Source organism: Aotus nancymaae, unplaced genomic scaffold (assembly GCF_030222135.1).
Source record: "Aotus nancymaae isolate 86718 unplaced genomic scaffold, 86718_ANA_hifiasm-v0.15.2.pri h1tg000028l, whole genome shotgun sequence".
Taxonomy (NCBI): Eukaryota; Metazoa; Chordata; class Mammalia; order Primates; family Aotidae; genus Aotus; species Aotus nancymaae.
In genome coordinates, this window is record NW_026988441.1 from 25,223,682 (window position 1) to 25,245,093 (window position 21,412).

At 36.1% G+C, this 21,412-nt stretch overlaps 2 protein-coding genes across 11 annotated transcripts in view; one reads left to right on the forward strand and one right to left on the reverse strand.

Annotated features, from left to right (window-relative positions):
• LOC105710979 (zinc finger protein 431-like) overlaps positions 1–15,908 on the forward strand; it is a 20,865-nt gene extending 4,957 nt beyond the window's left edge. The window contains 5 exon segments of the mRNA XM_064381569.1: positions 1,083–1,209; positions 1,710–1,805; positions 5,600–6,947; positions 6,949–7,282; positions 11,592–15,908. Of these exon segments, the coding sequence (XP_064237639.1) occupies positions 1,083–1,209; positions 1,710–1,805; positions 5,600–6,947; positions 6,949–7,132 (1,755 nt within the window). The 3' untranslated portion in view covers positions 7,133–7,282; positions 11,592–15,908.
• The window catches only part of LOC135276766 (mitochondrial mRNA pseudouridine synthase RPUSD3), a 132,667-nt gene that overhangs the window by 97,289 nt on the left and 13,966 nt on the right, over positions 1–21,412 (reverse strand). For 3 of the 10 annotated variants that reach the window (XR_010344315.1, XM_064381582.1, XM_064381579.1), the window contains exon 2: positions 19,576–19,642. The exons of 1 other annotated variant lie outside the window; for it this stretch is intronic. The gene's annotated coding sequence lies outside the window, so the exon portion shown is untranslated. Of the gene's footprint in view, positions 1–7,011; positions 8,433–19,575; positions 21,408–21,412 lie in introns of those variants that run through there. 6 more of the 10 variants (XR_010344313.1, XR_010344314.1, XM_064381580.1 and 3 more) reach the window with 4 other exon arrangements.

Here is a 21,412-nt window from a genome sequence, read left to right on the forward strand (position 1 = left end):
GCACCCCAGCCTGGGTAACGAGCGAAACTCTGTCTCAAAAAAAAAAAAAAATTGTTCTAGGTAGTTGATGTTAATAATTTTCTGGGTTAAACAGCTTTTTTTTTTTTTTTTTTTTACTATAGAGTTAATTATTTTTCTCTTCATTATTAAGTGTCTTTATGCAGCTAATGTGCATAAATCATCATATTTAATCTGGCAGCTGCCAGTTTTTCTTAGGTTTTTTTTTTTTTAAGACAGAGTCTTGCTCTGTCACCAGGCTGGAGTGCGGTGGCATGATCTCGGCTTACTGCAGCCTCCACCTCCCAGGTTCAAGCAATTCTCCTGCCTCCGCTTCCTGAGTATCTGGGACTACAGGGTTGTGCCACCACACCCAGCTAATTTTTGTATTTTTAGTAGAGATGGGGTTTCATATTAGGATGGTCTTGATCTCTTGACTTCATGGTCCAACTGCCTTGGCCGCCCAAAGCGCTGGGATTACAGGCATGAGCCACTGCACACGGCCAGAAAATCAAGGCTCTTATTTTTGTTTACAGGTAGAAAAAATTGGGAAAAACATTATCTTTCACTTACTGAATGTTTGACAAGATAGTCTTCTTGGGTCAAAAACATTGGCATTACTAGTGATCTTGTCAGAATTTTAAAAACTCAGATTTTATTCCAGATCTCTGGACAAAGAAAAAAAAATTCTCATGACAGGATCTCCAGTTTATTATACACATTTAAATTTGAGAGTTATCTTATAACTCAACATGTTTTTTTTTTGTCTGAAAAATATACACAACTCATTATGATGTAAACATAGCACTAAAAAATGTATACATTTATGTTTATGTCCTTATTTATATATTTTATCATCCAGAAGAGTATCAGATATGCACTGGTGATGTGGATCTTATGCCATCCTCTTCCCTCAGAGTAAGAGAATACATTAGAGAATATTTCTGTGTTGAAAATTATTGGGTAATTTCAGTTATTTTTATAAGTCAGAACCAATTATCTTTATTCCCTCCTTTCACCTTAATTCAAATAAAAAATTCTTCCCATGGCCACTTGGTAAATATATGTGTGTGTGTGTTTTTCAGGAGACACTGACATTTAGGGATGTGGCCATAGAATTCTCTCTGGAGGAGTGGCAATGCCTGAACCCTGCTCAGCAGAATTTATATAGAAATGTGATGTTAGAGAACTACAGAAACCTGGTCTTCTTGGGTGAGTATAACTTTAATACACAATTCTTAATATACCTTAAAAGTTTATGTCTCTTTTTCTGTAGAATTTTTTATTTTTGTAATTTATACTTTGTATAAATGAGTTTCTGATCCCTGTTTTAAAAAAATGTTGATGATTTGTTCATGTAGAAAAGAATTTCTTCAGCATGTTTTATCTTGACCTAAACTTTCCACATTCCTGAGCTGATCTGTATTGTTTACTCTAGGTTAATTATAATTCCTGAAATTTAGTGGCATAAAATATCGTTGCCCATATTTTAAAATCTATTTGCCACCAGCAGTTTTTGATTCATGAGTGCCAGGAAGTAAAATTAAGGACCTACAAATTTAACATTTTTCTAAATATTTAGAGATGTCTCTCATTAATTAGTATTTTGGGATTAATTTTCTAGAATATTATATTACATCCTTTTTACCAGTACTAGGTTGGTAATTAGAGAATGTAAGAAAGATTCATGTTATTTATTTTTAATAAAGCAGATATTGCTGTCTCCAAGCAAAACCCGATCACCTGTCTGGAGCAAAAAAAAGAGCCCTGTAATATGAAGAGACATGAGATGGTGGCCAGACCCAACGGTAGGTGAAAGTGAATACAATAGACATCACAGATGAGAGGTCCAAAGGTCAAAAAAAAAAAAAAAGTCAGTTTTTACGTGATTTGGGAAGCTGTGTTGACAATCAAATTGTTTTTGAGAAGCTTAAATATTTTGTTAAATTTTTATCTCACATGGGGCATCTTTTGTCTTATGCTTTTAAATTCTCTAAAAATTCTACTTTTCCTTGGGTGATCTTCCTTCATTTACAGTGAGAGCAAAAGTCCTCTTCATGGCATATAAAGACTGTACCATATGACTACTTTTTTATTGTTTTGGGGGGCACACAAGTATTTGCATAATTTTGAAAAACTGTTAAACTAGTACTTCTCTTTTTGCATGTCTGAAATGTGTCAGTGAGATTAGTGTTTTCTGTTCCATTAGAGGTTTCTTTGTTATTTTTTCTGCATATTCCATTCTGTTTATATTATTATAGTCTTAAAATATAGCTTGAAATTGAAAATTATGCTGAGCATGGTGGCTTATGCCTGTTATCTGAGCACTTTGGGAGGCCGAGGAGGGCAGATCATGAGTCAGGAGATAGAGACCATTCTGACTAACAAGGTGAAACCCCATCTCTACTAAAAATACAGAAATTATGCGGGCATGGTTATGTGCCTGTAGTCCTAGCTAATTGGGAGGCTGAGGCAGGAGAATCACTTGAACCTGGAGGGTAGAGGTTGCAGTGAGCCGAGATTGTGCCATTGCACTCTAGCCTGGGCAACAAGAGCAAAACTCCACCTCAAAAAAATAAAAATATTAAAAAAAAATTTTTTTTAAAAGGTAAATTATGATGTCCCACTGCTATGTTCTTTTTTCTCAAGAATGCTTAGGATATTTAAATTTATTGTAGTTTCTTGTAAATTTTAGAATTGTATTTTCTATTACTAGGAAAAAAATGCCAGTGGAATTTTGATAGAAAGTTTATTGACTGTATAGATTACTTTAGATACTATGGCACTTTAACAATATTTATTCTTTTTCTGTTGTTTGTTTTTGTTTTTGTTTGAGATGAAGTTTCACTCTTGTTTCCCAGGTTGGAGTGCAGTGGCACAATATGGGTCACTGCAACTTCTCCCTCCTGGGTTCAAGCACTTCTTCTGCCTCAGCCTCCTGAGTAGTTGTGATTACAGGCATGTACCACCACTCCCAGCTAATTTTGGGTTTTTGCTTTACATGAGGTTTCTCCATATCGGTCAGGCTGGTCTCAAACTCATGACCTCAGGTGATATGCCAGCCTTGGCCTCCCAAAGTGTTGAGATTACAGGAGTGAGCCACTGTGCCCAGCAATATTTATTCTTTCAATCCACAGACATAATTTTTTTTTTCTTTGAGACATATTCTTGCTCTGTCACTCAGGCTGCAGTGCAGTGGTGCAATTTTGGCTCTCTGTAACCTCCACTTCCTGAGTTAAAGTGAGTCTCCTTCCTCAGCCTCTTCAGTAGTAGGGATCACAGGCATGTTCTACTATGCCTGGCTAATTTTTGTATTTTTAGTAGAGGCAGGGTTTCACCATGATCAAGATCAAGGATGGTCTTGATCTCCTGACTTTGTGATTCACCTGCTTTGGCCTCCTGAAGTGCTGGGATTACAGGTGTGAACCACTGCACTCAGCTGACATAAAATATTTTTATTTTATTTTTAATTGTTTTTCAAAATAATTATTTACCTTTTATTTTTTGAGAGGAGTCGCTCTCTGTCATCCAGGCTGGAATGTAGTGGCATGATCTTGGCTCACTGCAACCTCTACCTCCCAGATTCAAACAATTCTCCTGCCTCAGCCTCCTGAGTAGCTAGGATTACAGGCACACACCACCACACCTGGCTTATTTTTGTATTTTTAGTAGAGACGGGGTTTTACCATGTTGGTCAGTCTGGTCTCAAACTCTGGACCTGGTGATCCACCCACCTTGGCCTCCCAAAGTGTTGGGATTACAGGTGTGAGCCACAGCACCCAGCTGACACAAAATATTTTTAAATTTATTTTTGTCTTCTCTAATTTATTTCATTAATATCTTATATATTTCATTGTAAAGATTGTTCATCTTCTTGGTTAAATTTGTTCTCAGAAATTTATTATTTTAATGCAATTATAAAATTATTTTCTTTCTGTATTGTATCAGATTATTTTAAGTGTATGGAAGTATAACTTGTATGTTAATTTTATATTTTCTTAAGTTACTGACTGCATTTATTAGTTTAGACAAATTTTAATGTACTGTTTATGTTTTTTTAATATGTAAGATCATACGATACACAAACAGCAACGTTTTACTTATTTCTCTTCAATTCCAATGACTTTTAAAAAATGTTTTTGGCTAATTCTTGTGCCACACACTTCCAGTGCTACATTAAAATAGAAGCATTGACAGTGGGCACAGTATGGTTTTATAGTGGTGTCTGTGAATTTGAAGGAGCAACATCTCTTTAAGCTTTTATAAACTGGTTTCAAGAAGCAAAGGTTATTTTCTGTTGTGTCCCTAGAATGATGAGATGCCCTCTAGGTTTGTAGTGGAGGGTTTGTAGCTTGGTCACAGGCTGCTGTATCTGCACTAGGGTCCACCTTTAGGTGGCTTGTTATAAAGGGTTTGTGTAAGTACAATTTCCATTTTATTTTTGGAAATATTGAATATCTTTCAGGACTTTGATCTGTAGGACAGGTTTCTGCAGTTGGGTCCATATATAATGGCCCTTATATTAGGATATGAATGGGTATGGCTTTCACTGAGTGAGTACCAGAGAGGATTGTCTCAGGTTACTGTGTGGATTTCTATTTAGGCAAAAGTGGTCATGAACTGTGGCTCAGAGATCTGGAACTGAGTTATTGAACTCTTTGAGGGGCCACAGTAAAAATCAAGGTCTGCAGGCTGGTTTTTGCATAGCTGTAAATGGGTATCTTCCTCCACATCTCTGAAAGGACAGGACCTCTTTCAGACTGTAACTGGGAGGAGGTTGGGATAGTTACAGGGTTATCTACAGAATTCTCAGTGGGACCAAGTTGGTTGGGCCATTTCTTGGTCTGTAGCCAAGGCCAAGTGTCCTGTAGTTTCCCATCTGAATGAGGTCCTGTCCTCTGAAAAGGAACACTCCTCAATCTAGGGCTTTAGCAGAGTTTCACAATTCCCTCTCTAAATCTCAAAGGTCTCTTAAAGGCACTTACTTTGGACATGGGTTCTTGTTTATTACCCAGACTGGTCTTGAAATCCTGGCCTGCAGAAATTCTTCAACCTGATGTACCACGTAGTTATCATTAAAGATATGAGCCATGATGGCTGGCTCTCTCATGAAGGCATCTTTGTCAGGGATGACTAAAAAAATTTTTTGTTGTAGAGAGAATAATTAATTCTCTTAATTTCTTTTAGCACTTTATGTTATGGGAGACTAGTTTTCCTGAAAGGCCCCTAACAAGCAAGAAATATAGATGGGTGTGCCAATAATTTACTTCTTTATTAAAAAAGAAATCAACTTGAAAGGCACTATGTTATATTGGGGAACAAGAAGAAATGTCTTGGGTAAATATAACAGACTTTTCTTTTTCTTCTGTATTTTTGCATTGTACTCATCTGGGGAACTTTATACATTTATTTATAAGTGTTCCTCCAATATATTTTGGTCAGTATGTTTTTATTACATTTATTTGTTTATGAGGGACTTAGGGCCTATGGTATTTTATTATGGCATCTTGCTTATGTAGTTTGTATAATATAGGTTCAATTTGTAAAGTATGTTTATCTAAGTATAGTAAGTTTAATAATTTGTTGTTTTTATTTCTTTCAGCTATGTGTTCTTCTTTTCCCAAAGACTTTTGGCCGGAGCAAGACATAAAAGATTCTTTTCAACAAGTGATACTGAGAAGATATAGAAAATGTGGACCTGAGAATTTACAGTTAAGAAAAGGCTGTGAAAGTGTGGTGGATGAGTGTAAGGTGCACAAAGTTTATAATGAACTCAACCAGTGTTTGACAACTACCCAGAGCAAAATATTTCAATGTGATCAGTATGTGAAAGTCTTTCATAAATTTTTAAATTCAAATAGACATAAGATAAGACATACTGGAAAGAAACCTTTCAAATGTAAAAAATGTGACAAATCATTTTGTATGCTTTTACACTTAAGTCAACATAAAAGAATTCACATTAGAGAGAATTCTTACCAATGTGAAGAATGTGGCAAAGCTTTTAAGTGGTTCTCAACCCTTACTAGACACAAGAGAATTCATACTGGAGAGAAACCCTTCAAATGCGAAGAATGTGGCAAAGCTTTTAAGCAGTCCTCAACACTTACTACACATAAGATAATTCATACTGGAGAGAAACCCTTCAAATGTGAAGAATGTGGCAAAGCCTTCAACCGGTCCTCACACCTTACTACACATAAGATAATTCATACTGGAGAGAAACCCTACAAATGTGAAGAATGTGGCAAAGCTTTTAACCAGTCTTCAACCCTTACTACACATAAATTCATTCATGCTGGAGAGAAACCCTACAAATGTGAAGAATGTGACAAAGCCTTTAACCGATTCTCATACCTTACTAAACATAAGATAATTCATACTGGAGAGAAATCTTATAAATGTGAAGAATGTGGCAAAGGCTTTAACTGGTCCTCCACCCTTACTAAACATAAAAGAATTCATACTGGAGAAAAACCCTACAAATGCAATGAATGTGGCAAAGCTTTTAATGAGTCTTCAAACCTTACCACACATAAGATGATTCATACTGGAGAGAAACCCTACAAATGTGAAGAATGTGGCAAAGCCTTTAACCGGTCCCCACAACTTACTGCACATAAGATAATTCATACTGGAGAGAAACCTTACAAATGTGAAGAATGTGGCAAAGCTTTTAGCCAATCCTCAATCCTTACTACACATAGGAGAATTCATACTGGAGAGAAACCCTACAAATGTGAAGAATGTGGCAAAGCTTTTAACCGGTCCTCAAACCTTACTAAACACAAGATAATTCATACTGGAGAGAAATCTTACAAATGTGAAGAATGTGGTAAAGCCTTTAGCCAATCCTCAACCCTTACTAAACATAGGAAAATTCATACTGTAAAAAAACCTTACGACTATGAAGAATGTGGCAATACTTTTAACCAGTCCTTGAACCTTATTAAACAAAATAATTCATACTGGAGAGGAACTCTACAAATGTAAAGAATGTAGCAAAGCCTTTAACCAGTCCTCAATTCTTACTAAGTATTTAAAAATTTATACTGTACAGAAATCCTGTGCGTGTGAAAAACATGGCAAACCCTTTAATAAGCCCTCAGTTCTTAACAGACATAAGATAATTTAGACTGGAAAGAAATGCTACAAACCAGAAATATGTGACAATGCTTTTGACAACACCTCAAACTTTTCTAACCATAAAAGAAATCCTGGTGAGAAATCCTAGAAATCTGAAGAATGAGACAAGGCCTTTAAATGGTTGTCAAACTTGATTTAGGTAAGCTAATTTATACCAGAGAAAATGCCTACATGTGTGAACAATGTGGCAAAACTTGTAACCAATGCTCATTCCTTATTGTACAGGAAAGCATTTATACTTGAGATAAATTTTACAAATATAAAGACTGAAAAACCCATTTTTATCTTACTCACATGTTACTCACATCTCACACCACATGCTCACATCTTAACACCAGAGAACTCACACTTATACTAAAAGCATTATAAGTGCGATTTCTATCAAGATTTTTCAGAAAATAAAAGCTTTTGTAGTGAAGAGTATTTATTTGAAGATGAACATTACAAATATAAAGAGGGTTTTAGTGTTTTACTTGCATCACGGATTTTATTTTAGACATTTTGTTCTAGAGGAAAACTCTGAAGTTGCTCAAACTTTGTTCTGCATCAGGGGATTTATATTGAAGAAAAATTGTGCTGATGTAATAGATATGGAAAAACTTTAAAAAACTACAGCTTAGAAAATAACAGAGTTTATAGTAGGAGATATTTTTGCAGATATAGTAAAAGTAAAACAATATTTAATCCACAGTTAAGTCTATGCAAATATCAGAGGATTTATGGTAGAAATATACAAGGCACTGACACTTCAGATATACTAAATCAGAGTGCTGAGTACAGAAAATCTAAAACTAAAGTTGGTAGAAAAATTATTTGTATATAACTTTAAGAGGATCATAAAGTTTTTTGCAGAATTATTATTGCATACAAAGTATATTTCTTAAAAAGTGTTACAGATTTTTTTGAGAAGTGAATAATAATGTCATTCAACCTTGAAATTATTTCCTGCTGTTTCCTCATTTCTATTGGATTCACACATGAAAGCATGGCATCAATTGTTGCTGCATCAAAGATAGGAGAGATTCTTTTTTGTTTTGGTTTGGTTTTTGAGATGGATTTTTGCTCTTATTGCCTAGGCGAGAGAACCTCCACATCCTTGGTTGAAGCGATTCTCCTTTCTCAGGCTCCGAAATAGCTGGGATTACAGGCTGCTGCCACCATGCCCAAATAATTTTTGTATTTTTAGTAAAGATGTGGTTTTACCATGTTGGTGGTCTTGAACTCCTGACCTTGTAATCCATCCACTGGGCCTCTCAAAGTGCTGGGATTACAGGCATGAGCCATCCCACCTGGCCAAGAGATTATTTGTCATCAGGTGGGCATTATTTATTATCTTTTCTATAGAAAAGTAAGACATTAAAATGTAAAATGCATAATGAAAATCTGAGTGGAGAGCCTTAGAGGTTAACTTATAATATTGAGTGATGAATGATGTAGGTGTTCAGAGTAATATTCTGCATTATCATGCAAAGACAACATGTTTAATTTTATTTAAAATTAGTAGTATGTTATACTAATTGTACTTTTATATAATAAAATGCAGTACATTTTTAAAAATTTTAGATTATGTGTGAAGTTGTTTAATTCAACATTTTTACATGTTAAATATTATTCTGTATTCAATGAAGCATTATGCCACAAATTTTAACCTCTTCCACCTTACTCAAGGGTATAGGTAAAAGATGGTAACAATATGCTATTTAGTAACATAATGGATTAACATCTCTAGTAATTTTTTTTTTTTTTTTGCCAGTAGCTTTCAACTGCAAATAAGAAATATTGTTTCTGTAGATTAAATTTTTATTGTTTTTAATCATTTATTTTAATTCTGGTGGGTACATAATATGAGTATATATTTATGCAATATATGGCATATTTTAATGCAGGAATACAATATGTAATAATAACATTAGTGTTAAGTGAGGAATCCTTCACCTCGAGCATTTATTCTTTGTTTTACCAACAATCCAATTCTACACTTAAAAAATTTTTTTACATGTACAATTGTTATTTACTACAGGGTTTTGTTGTTGTTTGTTTGTTTGTTTGTTTTTGAGACGGAGTCTTGCTCTGTCACCCAGACTGTAGTGCAATGGCACAATCCCGGCTTACAGCATCCTTCGCCACCCAGGTTCAAGCTATTCCCCTGCCTCAGCCTCCTGAGTAGCTGGGACTACAGGCATGTGCCACCACACCTGGCTAATTGTGTGTGTGTGTTTCTTTTTTTTTTTTTGTATTTTAGTAGAGATGGGGTTTCACCATGTTGGCCAGGATGGTCTTGATTTCCTGACCTCGTGATCCACCTGCCTCGGCCTCCCAAAGTGCTGAGATTACAAGCTTGAGCCATCATGCCCGGCCCTACAGGGTTTTTTTAATGGTCATAATAACAATTATAGACAAGTGTAAATATAATTTATTTTTAAATTCTTAATTTTTTTTCAAATTTCTTATGTATTTTTCTTTGAACATGTGGCCTGTCTGCCTGCAAACACATACAGACTTTTAGTTTTGATTTACATAGAGTTAGATATATATTAGTCTAAAAACAAACCTTAGGTATAAGAAAATTATGGAGTGTTTGTGTATCAGTTTGAAAAGAGCAATATGTGAACAAAAATCATTTTAATGAGGTGACTACTATAAAACTAAAAACCTAAAAAAATGCTGAAAGGAAACACATACTTTGTGCTTTGTATTGAATTTATTACTGTAAAATCCATGACTTCCAGTTCTGAATCTTCCCATGTAAATTCTCTGTATTTATTTGCCTGGTACTCATGCTAGACCTGTACTTTGTTTCTTACATTTTTTTTTTTAATAATTTATGAAGTATTTATTATGTGATCTGGTCTGTGATTATAAGACTTTTTATAAAATTTAGTATGCTCAAAATAATTTTTAGATGTTAATTCCAAAATTAGTGTATTGTGACACTTTTTAATGAGTTGGAGCAAAATATCCATTTTGTTTTTTTAATGGGAGAAAAATTTATAAGCTTTCTTTTCTTTAGTGATCATTCCTTTCACTTTTTAGTATTGACACAAGTATTTTTATTTATTGAGTCAATTTGTTCAGGTAAGTGCTAGAGAGGCTTCATAAGTCAGGAGGTTTTTTTTTTTTTTCCTGAGACGGAGTCTGTCTCAGTTGCCCAGGCTGGAGTGCAGTGGTGCGACTGGCTCACTGCAACCTCCACCTCTCAGGTTCAAATGACTCTCCAGCCTCAGCCTCCCAAGTAGCTGGGATTACAGGCATGTGCCACTATGCCCAGGTAATTTTTGTATTTTTAATAGAGATGGGGTTTCACCATGTTGGTCAGGCTTGTCTCAAACTCCTGGCCTCGAGTGATCCCACCTGCCTCTGCCTCCCAAAGTGCTAGGATTACAGGCTTGAGTCACTGTGCCTGGCAAGTCATGAGGATGTTTTTCTGTGTAAAGGTAGCAAACATACATTACAGTTTTTGCTGTGTAATAGATGCTCCATAATAATTCATAAATATTTCTGGAGTTAGTTTGTAACGTCAACTCAGAGATGAAAAATATCAATGGTGAAGAAGACTGATTCTTGATTTAGAGAGGATATCTTTTTCCAGACTGTAAAACTGAATCTTTCTGAATTTAAAGAGCAATTCTGGCTGAGGCAGAGGAATCATCTGAGGTCAGGAGTTTGAGGGCAGCCTGGTGAAACCTGGTCTCTACTAAAACTACAAAAATTAGCCAGGCATGGTGGTGGGCACCTGTAGTCCCAGCTACTCAGGAGGCTGAGGCAGGATAATTGCTTGAACCCAGGAGACAGTGGTTGCAGTGAGCCGAGATTGTGCCATTGCACTCCAGCCTGGGCAACAGAGCGAGATTCCTTCTTTTTTTGTTTTTGTTTTATTTGTTTGAGACTCCTTCTCAAAAAAAGAAAAAAGAAATTCTGGGGCCGGGTGCGGTGGCTCAAGCCTGTAATCCCAGCACTTTGGGAGGCCGAGGCTGGTGGATCACGAGGTCAAGAGATCGAGACCATCCTGGTCAACATGGTGAAACCCCGTCTCTACTAATACAAAAAATTAGCTGGGCATGGTGGCACGTGCCTGTAATCCCAGCTACTCAGGAGGCTGAGGCAGGAGAATTGCCAGAACCCAGGAGGCGGAGGTTGCGGTGAGCCGAGATCGCGCCATTGCACTCCAGCCTGGGTAACAAGAGCGAAACTCCGTCTCAAAAAAAAAAAAAAAAAAATTCTGCTTTTATTTTCTACTTCTCTTGACATGTGTTTGTTTTATGTATATTCCAACTATGTATGCATCACAGCCCTTCTTCTTCTGAGTTATAGCTATAGTTTTCTCATTGTTGTCTTCATGCCATTTCATTTCACATGGTATTTTGTTGATTTTGATGAGAAAGTTGGTATTTTTATTGCACTCAAAATTGGTTTTAACTGGAGATTTTGCTTCTCAATATAACTTTCAGATCAGTTAATTAAGATAAAAGGTGGCCAAGTGTGGTGGCTCATGCCCATAATCAAAGTGTGGCAAATATACAACTTGCTAGAAAACATAGAAATTACATTTTTAAGAAAGTTAATGGTAAGTAAACAATTTTAAATTTATTTTTCTGTGGTATACTTACTGCACAATTTACATTTCCATGCAGAATGTTTTAAGTGTGACTGTTAAAGGTTGCAAAATAATGAAATGACCTCTGTGAATTTAAAATTTTGAAAAATACGTATTTCTATATTGATTTTACAATTTGGAGAAATTTCTCATTCTTATTTTTTATATTTTTTTTTTAGTGGGAGAAGTTTATAATTTTTATTTTTACTCACCAAACTGTAGCCAACTCCTCACTCATTCTCTGAAAACCATTTAGAGATCCTAATATGTTTTGGGTTAAAACATCTGTTATTAGGCATGCAAACTAGATGACTGTGTTCACAGAATGGCCAGTCATTGGACCATAAGCAATACCTGCCCCTTTAGTGTCTTTCATACTATTACCATGCTTGGAATACCAGAAATTCCAGGTACCCCAAGCTAAAAGCAAAAATCCTAAACTACACTGGCTTCTCCCATGCAGTGTGCTGGGCCTAGAACATGCTGTTAAATATCAGAGTTCCCATGGTTATGACTGACAAATGAAAACAGTAGCCCCAAAACTATATATTTTTGATACTATTTAGCCAAGATTGTCACAAAGACCCAGGCAGTATTTGACATGTTATTATCCTTCTATAATGTTTTTAAAATATTTTGCTTTAACTTGACAGATAAAATGTGTACTTTTTCTATAGAACATAATATTTTGAAGTATATATACATTGTTAAATTATTATTTCTAGGTAGTTAATACTTTACCTCACATAGTTAACATTTTTGTGGTGAGACCATGTGACATTCTTATTTTCAAAAATCTAAATACATTATTATGAAGTATAGTCACCATGTTGTACAATAAATCTCTTGAACTGATTTCTCCTATTTGACTATAATTACACGTTATTTGACATACATTTTTCCAACCCTCCATTCTAAATACCTTGACATCCAGTAGTCACCATTTTACTGTCTACATCAATGGGACTAATTTTCTGGAATCCATGTGGAAGTGAAATTATGAGATATTAATCTTTCTGTGCTACCCAAATAATACAATGTCCTCCAGCTTTATCCATGTGATTGAAAGTAATATATATATATATATTTTTTTTAGTTCACGCATGGTGGCTCACTCCAGCACTGTGGGAGGCCAAGGCAAGTGAATTGCTTGAGCCCACAATTTAAGACCAACTTGGGCAACATGGAGAAACCCAGTCTCTACTAAAAATACCAAAAAAAAAAAAAAAACAAAAACCCCAAAACAACAAGAACAACAACAAATCAGCTTGGCATGGTGGTGCACGCTTTTAATCCCAGCTACGCCAGAGGCTGAGGCATGAGAATCCCTTGAACCAGGGATGCAGAGTTTGCAGTGAACTGAGATCGTTCCACTACCTTCCAGCCCAGGCAACATAGCGAGACTCGGTCTCAAGAGAAAAAAAAAACAGAAATCTTCTTATTTAAATAATAAATAGTATTCCATTGTGTATATCTACCACCTTGTCTTCATTTACATATTAGATGTCAAACTGTTTATTCTGTATTTTGACTATTGTGAAAAGTGCTGCAAACGACAGAAGTGCAAACGTTTCTTCATTCTATTATTTGTTTTATATATATATTCAGTAGTGCAACTGCTGTTATTACATGGTAGTTAAGTTTTTTGGGAAATCTCTATTTTGTTTTTCATAATGGCTGTCCTCATTTACATTCAAACCAAAGTGTGTAAGCATTCCGTTTTCTTCACATTTTTACCAAGTTTTTTTTTTTTTTTTTTAATGAGAGTCATTCTAACAGGAATGAGTTGATATCATAGTTTTTATTTCTTGGCTTGCCTTTTGTTGATAATAATTGACATTGAGCATTTAAAAATATATCTGCCTGTAATCCCAGCACTTTGAGAGGCAGAGGCAGGGGGATCACGAGGTCAAGAAATCGAGACCATCCTGGTCAACGTGATGAAACCCCGTCTCTACTAAAAATACAAAAAAATTAGCGGGGCATGGTGGCACATGCCTGTAATCCCAGCTACTCAGGAGGCTGAGGCAGGAGAATTGCCTGAACCCAGGAGGCGGAGGTTGCGGTGAGCCGAGATCACGCCATTGCACTCCAGCCTGGGTAACAAGAGCGAAACTCTGTCTCAAAAAAAAAAAAAAAAAAAAAAAAAATATATATATATATATATATATATATCCGTTGGCCATATGTGTGTCTTTTCTTGAAAAATACTTATTTCAGCTATTTGCTTATTTTTAACAGTTATTAGTTTTTGTTGTAATGACATTTTTTAAATATATTTTTGATATTAACCCCTTGTCACATGTATAATTTGCAAATATTTTCTCCCTTTTTTTCAGTTGTCACATTCTGTTGATTGTATCAGATTCTGCACAGCAGCTTTTTAATTTGAAGTGATCTGACTTATTTATTCTTTCTTTTGTATCCTGGGATATTTAGGTTAAATCAAAAAACTTCCTGCCCAGACCAATGTTATAGGGCATTCACTGTATTTTTTGATAATAGTAGTTTCAGAGGTTCATGCCTTACATTAAAGCCACTAATTTATTTCGAGTTTATTTTTACATATGGTGTGAGAAGAGGGTCTCATTTTTTTTCTCTGCATGTGGATATAAGGTTTTCTTTTAACATCATTTATTGAAGATACTGTTCTTTCCCTGTTAAAAAGTCACCTGTATTTAAAATCAGTTAGCTGTAAATACATGAATATATTTCTGCTCTTTTTTTTCTTCTGCTCCATTGGCCTATGTTTCTCTTTTTATTCAAGTACCATATTGTTTTGGTTACCATAGTTTTGTAGTGTATTTCAAAGTCAGGTAGGGTGATACCTTCACTTTTTTGTTGTGATTGCTTTGGCTATTCAGGGTCTGTTTTGGTACCATATGAATTTTAGATATACTTTTTTAAAATTTCTATGAAGTATGTCACTAGTATTTTGATAGAGGTTGCATTATATTTGTAGAAAATTTTGTGTAATATATTTAACTATTAATAATGCCAGTTCATGAATAATAATATTCCATTTATATGTTAATTTCCATAATCTTCTTTAGAGTAAAATGTAATGTGTTTCAAGTTTTTGGTTAAATTTATATCGAACTATAGTTATTGTAGATGAAATTGTTTTTTAATTTCATTTGAAGATAGTTTTTTGTTTGTTTTTCCTTTTTTTTTCTTGAGACTGAGTCTCACTGTCACCCAGGCTGCGGTGCAGTGGTGCTATCTCAGCTCACTGCAACCTCCTCCTCTCGGGTTAAAGTAATTCTTCTGTCTTGTCTCCTGAGTAGCTGGGACTACAGCCACCCACCACCACGCTCAGCTAATTTTTGTATATTCAGAAGTTATGGGGTTTCACCATATTGGCCAGGTGGGTCTCAAACTGCTGACCTTGTGATGCGCCCACCTCACCCTCCCAAAGTGCTGGGATCACAGGCGTGAGCCACTGCACCAGGTCTGAAGATAGTTAATGTATAAAAATGCTATGACTTTTTGATGGTGCTTTTGTATTTTGAAAGTTTAATAAATTTGTTTTGTTGTTGTTTGAGATGGAGTATCAGTCTGTTGTTCAGACTGGAGCACAGTGGCATGATCTCAGCTCACTGTAGCCTCTGCCTCCTGGGTTCAAGTGATTCTCCAGCCTCAGCCTCCCAAGTAGCTGAGACTACAGACACCCACCACTACACCTGGCTAATTTTTGTAGAGACAAGGTTTCACTATGTTGGCCAGGCTGGTCTTGAACTCCTGACCTTGTGATCCGCTCACCTCATACTCCCAAAGTGCTAGGATTACAGACATGAGCCACTGAACCCAGTCCTGTTTATTATTTTTAATATTTACCAGTTTTAGGCTTTTGTATACTTCAGATTATGTACAGGGATGAAAGAAAATTGTACAGGAATAATTTAACTTTCTTTTCTTCAATCTGGATATCTTTAATTTTACCCTTTAATTTGCTTCTTTTGGACATTTAGTACTATGTTTAGTAAGACTGACTAGAGTGGGCATCCTTACTTCGTTCTAGCTCTTAAGAGTAAAAGCTAGCAACATATCCCCGTTTAGTACGGTGTTAGCATTTTTTGGTTATATGTGGTACTTATTGGCTGAAGTGCATTTGTTCTATACCTCTATTTTTTCAGAGATTTATCATAAAGGAATGTTAAACTTTGTCAAACTTCTATTGTGCATTTTTTTTCTTTTCGCATTCTGCATCTATTTAAATGTTAGAGGTGTGAAATCAAAACTAATTCTACATACATACAAAAAATCATCAGATACTACTATGAACATCTCTATGCACGCAAACTAGAAAATTTGGAGAAAATGAATAAACTCCTGGAGACACACAACTTTGCAAGATAGAACCAGGAAGAAACAGAACTCTTGAGCAGAGCAAAAATATATAAAATACATAATGAAATTGAATTAGTAATAAAAAACATACCAACTATAAAAAGGCCTGAATTATATAAGATCACTGCCAAATTTTACTACATATACAAAGATGAACTGGTACCAGTTCCACTGAATGTATTCCAAAAAATCCAGGTGGAATTTTACCCTAACTTATTATATAAAATCTGCATCATCTTGATACCAAAGTCTAGTGAAGACACAACAACAACAAAAAATTATGGCCACTATTTTCGGTGAACATCAAAACAAAACTCCTCCATGAAATACTAGCAAGCTGAGTCCACAGGGAAATCAAAAAGTTATTTTGTCACAATCGTGAGGATTATATCACTTGTGCAAGGATGCTTCATTGTATACAAGTCAATAAGTGTGATTCACCATGTAATTAAAAGCAAAAAATTATATGATTAACACCATAGATGCAGAAAAAACATTCAAGAAAATCCAGTATTCATGAAAATATTCTCAACAAAGTAGGCACTGATGAAACATACCTTAAAATAATTAAGAGCTATGTATGACAAATCCTCCAACATCATACTGAGCCAGCAAAAGCTGCATGCATTTCTCATTAGAATAAAAATAAGACTATCCACTCTAAACAATCCTATTCAACATAGTTCTGGAAGTCCTAGTCAGAGCAATCTAACAAAATAAATAGCATTCAAATAGGAAAAGAAGTGAAATTATCTTCACTCATGATATAATTCTCTACCTAGAAAACGTTAAGATTTTAATCAAAAGACTCCTAAGCTTAAAAATGACTTCAGGCCAGGTGCAGTGGCTCACTCCTATAATCCCAGCACTTTGGGAGGCTGAGGCAGGAGAGTTGCTTGAACCCAGGAGGCAGAGGTTGCAGTGAGCCGAGATCACACCATTGCACTCCAGGCTGGGTAACAAGAGTGAAACTCTTTCTCAAAAAAAAAAAAAGACTTCAGCAAAGTCTCAGAATACAAAATTGATATACACAAATGAATAGCATTTCCTTACACCAATAACATCCAAGCTGAGAATAAAATCAAGAAGTTGTCTTTACAAGAGCCATAAATAAAAAATAATATACCTAGAAATACATTAAACCAAGGAGGTAGGCTGGGCACTGTGGCTCAAGCCTGTAATCCCAGCACTTTGGGAGACCAAGGAGCATGAATCACGAGGCAGAAGTTCGAGACCAGCCTGGCCAACATGGCGAACCCCCGTCTCTACTAAAAGTACAAAAAATTAGCCAGGAGTGATGGCACACGCTGGTAGTCCCAGCTACTTGGGGATCTGAGGCAAGAGAATCCTTGAACCCTGGAGGTGGAGGTTGTAGTAAGCCAAGATCACATCATTGCACTCCAACCTCAATGACAGAGCAAGACTCTAACTCAAAAAACAACAAACACAAACCAGGAAGGTAAAATATCTCTACAAGAAGAACTACAAAACATTACTGAAAGTAATGAGAAACAATGCAAATAAGTAAAAAAGCATTCTATGCTCATGAATTTGGAGAATATAAAATGTCTATGCTACCTAAAGCAGCCTACAAATTGTTATTTTTATCAAACTATCAATTCCTTTTTTTTTTTTTGAGACAGAGTCTCACTCTGTCACCTAGGCTGGAGGGCAATGGCCTGATTTTGGCTCACTGAAACCTCTGCCTCCCAGGTTCAAGTGATTCTCCTGCCTCATCCTCCCAAGCAGCTGGCATTACAGGCACCTGCCACCACACATGACTACTTTTTTATTTTTAGTAGAGACAGGGTTTTGCTGTGTTGGCCAGGCTGGTCTTGACCTCCCAGTGATCTGCCTGCTTTGGCCTCCCAAAGTCCTGAGATTATAGACGTGAGCCACCGTGCCTGGCCCAACCCCATATTATTTCTGGTAACAAAGCATAGCAACATGATTTCTTGAATTTTGCCTAGATCTTTATTCATAAAAAAAAGGTGAATGTCATTAAAAGGTGTTTAATACACTTCCATCAGAAACATGAGGCAAGGCAGGACATGGGGGTGCCTCACAATGGTGTCTTATGCACGGGAGGGAAAGCAGAGTTATCAGGGAACTGGGACTATTTCTTTATGACCATGATAGTTGGAAGCAAAAATGTGGGGCTCTTCCCTATTGAATACAAAGTAAAATAATGTGTGTTGCTGTCAGTGGTTGGGAATATTATAACATTTCCAGGCTCTTAAGAGCTGCCTGACAAAAAGCATGTAAGCAGCAGTGATTGCTCTTATGGCCCTGTGATTCAGTAGGTTTATGGAGCACTTAATAATAGGAATAGCAGATGTCAAATGGCCAACACAGAATCTAACTTGTTTAATACCGATTATCATTAGTGGAAATACTAAATTCCTTCATTTCTGTAATTTCTGCTGCTTCTTAAGATGGTTTTAATGAATAAAATCTGCTTTATAATTTGATACCTGATAACTTCTCTCTGTGGATTTTGAATTGGCTGACTTAACCAAAATACCAGCTCTTGCCATCTACCTACCATTAAAAGGAACTCATAAGGCTCCTGCGTGGTCAACAGTTTCACTTTCAACTTTTATTAAAAGTTAATTTACCAAAAAATTTTTCTTTATGGCTGTTTGAATAGTTGGTCTTTTGCTAATCACTCATAAGCAACAGAATTATATATATTTTGCAAACTCTAATACAGAACACTTAACATTCATATCAAACAACCATGATTATGATGTATATATCTGGTATAAACAATCTTTTTTGCATATTGAATTGTGCATTTTTTTCTTCCTTGATATGAATGAGATTAACCAGTACCAGTTTTTCCTCTTGTGCTGGCATAAAGAGCTGATTGTCATTTGCATTATCTATTAAAAACCTGTGGCAGCTTGTGGTATTACTGACCGTATGTTCTACTGTCTTTTTGCAGATTTAAATATTTTATTGTGTCAATTTAATATTTAGATGTGTGTTACATGTCTGAATAATCTGTAATTAACTTGATCTTTTGTAATGGTGATTGTGATTAGCATGCACTGAAAATCCAGCAAAGCAATTATTTTCCTCTTTTTAACTGGAAATCACATTTGTAAGTTATGGTACCTATTATCAGCAGTGCAGTCATGATTCAATTTATATTTTGTGTATCTGGTTATAAATGTTATACAGGATTCAATCTGACAAAATATATGGGGGAGTTGTATGTATACTTTAGTTCCTTGAGACTTAGGAAATTAATTCTACAAATCTTATACAGATATAAATGTATCAGGCTTATATTTTTTGCAAAGCTATAGATACATTTCTGTTTATTAGAATACTGAAATTGGTGTTATATAGGTATAGTCATACATACCAGAATAAAAATAAAATGTGAAAATTACAGCTTAATAAATATTTATGGTAAATAAATACAAGATATAAATTATACATCTTTACAAAGTAGTTATTTACAATTGTTTAGAGCTTACCTGGCCAGTCGAGGCCTATCTTCTTCAAGACTGGGCTGAAATTGCATCTGCTTGGTTACAGTGTCCCCTGGGGAGAAATAACCCTAACTGAGAAAGGTCAAAAAAAGAATAACAATTTTTTAGCAGAGAAATTCTCTGTGTGGAAAAAAAAAAACAGCATTGTGTAAAAGAAAATTATGTTTAAAGAAAAACAAATTAATCAATTTTCCCACTTTTTTTTTTTTTTTTTTTTTTGAGACTGAGTGTCACTCTGTCATCGAGGCTGGAGTTCAATGTGCAATCTCAGTTCACGGCAACCTCTGCCTCCCGGGTTCAAGCGATTCTCCTTCCTCAGCCTCCTGAATAGCTGGAATTATAGGCACTTGCCACCACACCCGACTAATATTTTTATTTTTAGTAGAGACGGGGTTTCACCATATTAGTAATGCTGGTCTCAAACTCCTGACCTCATGATCCGCCCACCTTGGCCTCCCAAAGTGCTGAGATTACAGGCGTGAGCCACTGCACAGGCTACAACAGTTATTTTTAAGAAAATAAATGCTTCAATGTCAAATTTATTTAATAAAAAAACTGCACAAAAAGAACAGAATATCTAGGAATACAGCAAACCGGGGTAAAAGCTTTCTATGACAGGAATGACAAAATACTGCTTAGAGAAATCAGAGATGACACAAACAAATGGAAAACCATTTTATGCTACGGATAGGAAATATTACAATCACAGACATAAGCCACTGCACCTGGCTCTGAATTCAAATTTTTTAACAGAAATCTAACTTTGTTATATATTATAAAGTCTAGAAACTGTCTTAAAGCAATAACAACCTCATCTCAGTAAGATCCTCCCAGTCCCCTTTTGTCTTAACCTTAACTGCATCTACCTGTAGCTTTCCAGGACTCTGTAGCTTCTCTCAGCAGAAAGGCTTCTTCCGTGACTGGAGTGAGCAGCCTGGGACATGTGCAAGGGAGGCTCTCCAGAAAAAACTAACTGGGCCTTTAATAAACTTTTTGCAGAGGCTGAGGCAGGACAATCATTTGAACCCGGGAGGTGGAGGTTGCAGTGAGCCTAGCGCCATTACAATCCAGCATGGGCGACAGGGTGAGACTCCGTCTCAAAAACAAATAAAAAACAACAAAAAACAACTCAGGTGCATTATTTTTAATTACTACATTCAGAGAAACAAAATTCAGGCTTCAGCAACTATAATGTGCCAATTAAGCTCTGATTACATAACCAGGAAATTTTTCAACTTTAATGTACAAATTAAGATATCATAACTGTACCTAACAAATTACTAATTTGGTTTTCTTCATCATGCATTTTACAAAAAGACTTTCCTTCAAGCCTCTCCCATAGACCACAAACTACAAACTATATGGGTGCGCTACAATTCTAGAACCACCGTTTGATTAAATTCTTTAATATTTTTGCAGTGGCGCCCATAAATTTTTAATAGGAGAAAACAGGAACTGGGTACCCCACGGACCAAAGCTGTTCCCAGTCATGAACTCGCACCCCAAGTCAGGATTCTCCCCTGACGACCCTCCCGTGGTCCCTGCACAATCTGGGAGAGACGCGGCTGCGGGTGCAAAGCTGCCCGGAGAGGGCTCCAGGCCAGGGCACAGTCACTGGTAGGGAAGAGACAGGACGCCCGGGGCCCTGCCGCCAGCGCAGCCGCCATCTTGTGGCTGAAAGAGACTGAGGCCGAGCTGCACCAGGAGAACTCGGCGCAAATTGTGGAGCCGACCGCGGGGAAGCCTGAGTCCAGCCACAGTCGCTTCCCACCGGTTCTAAACAACCCCTTCCCCTCTCTTGGGATGACGACCCGGCACCCTC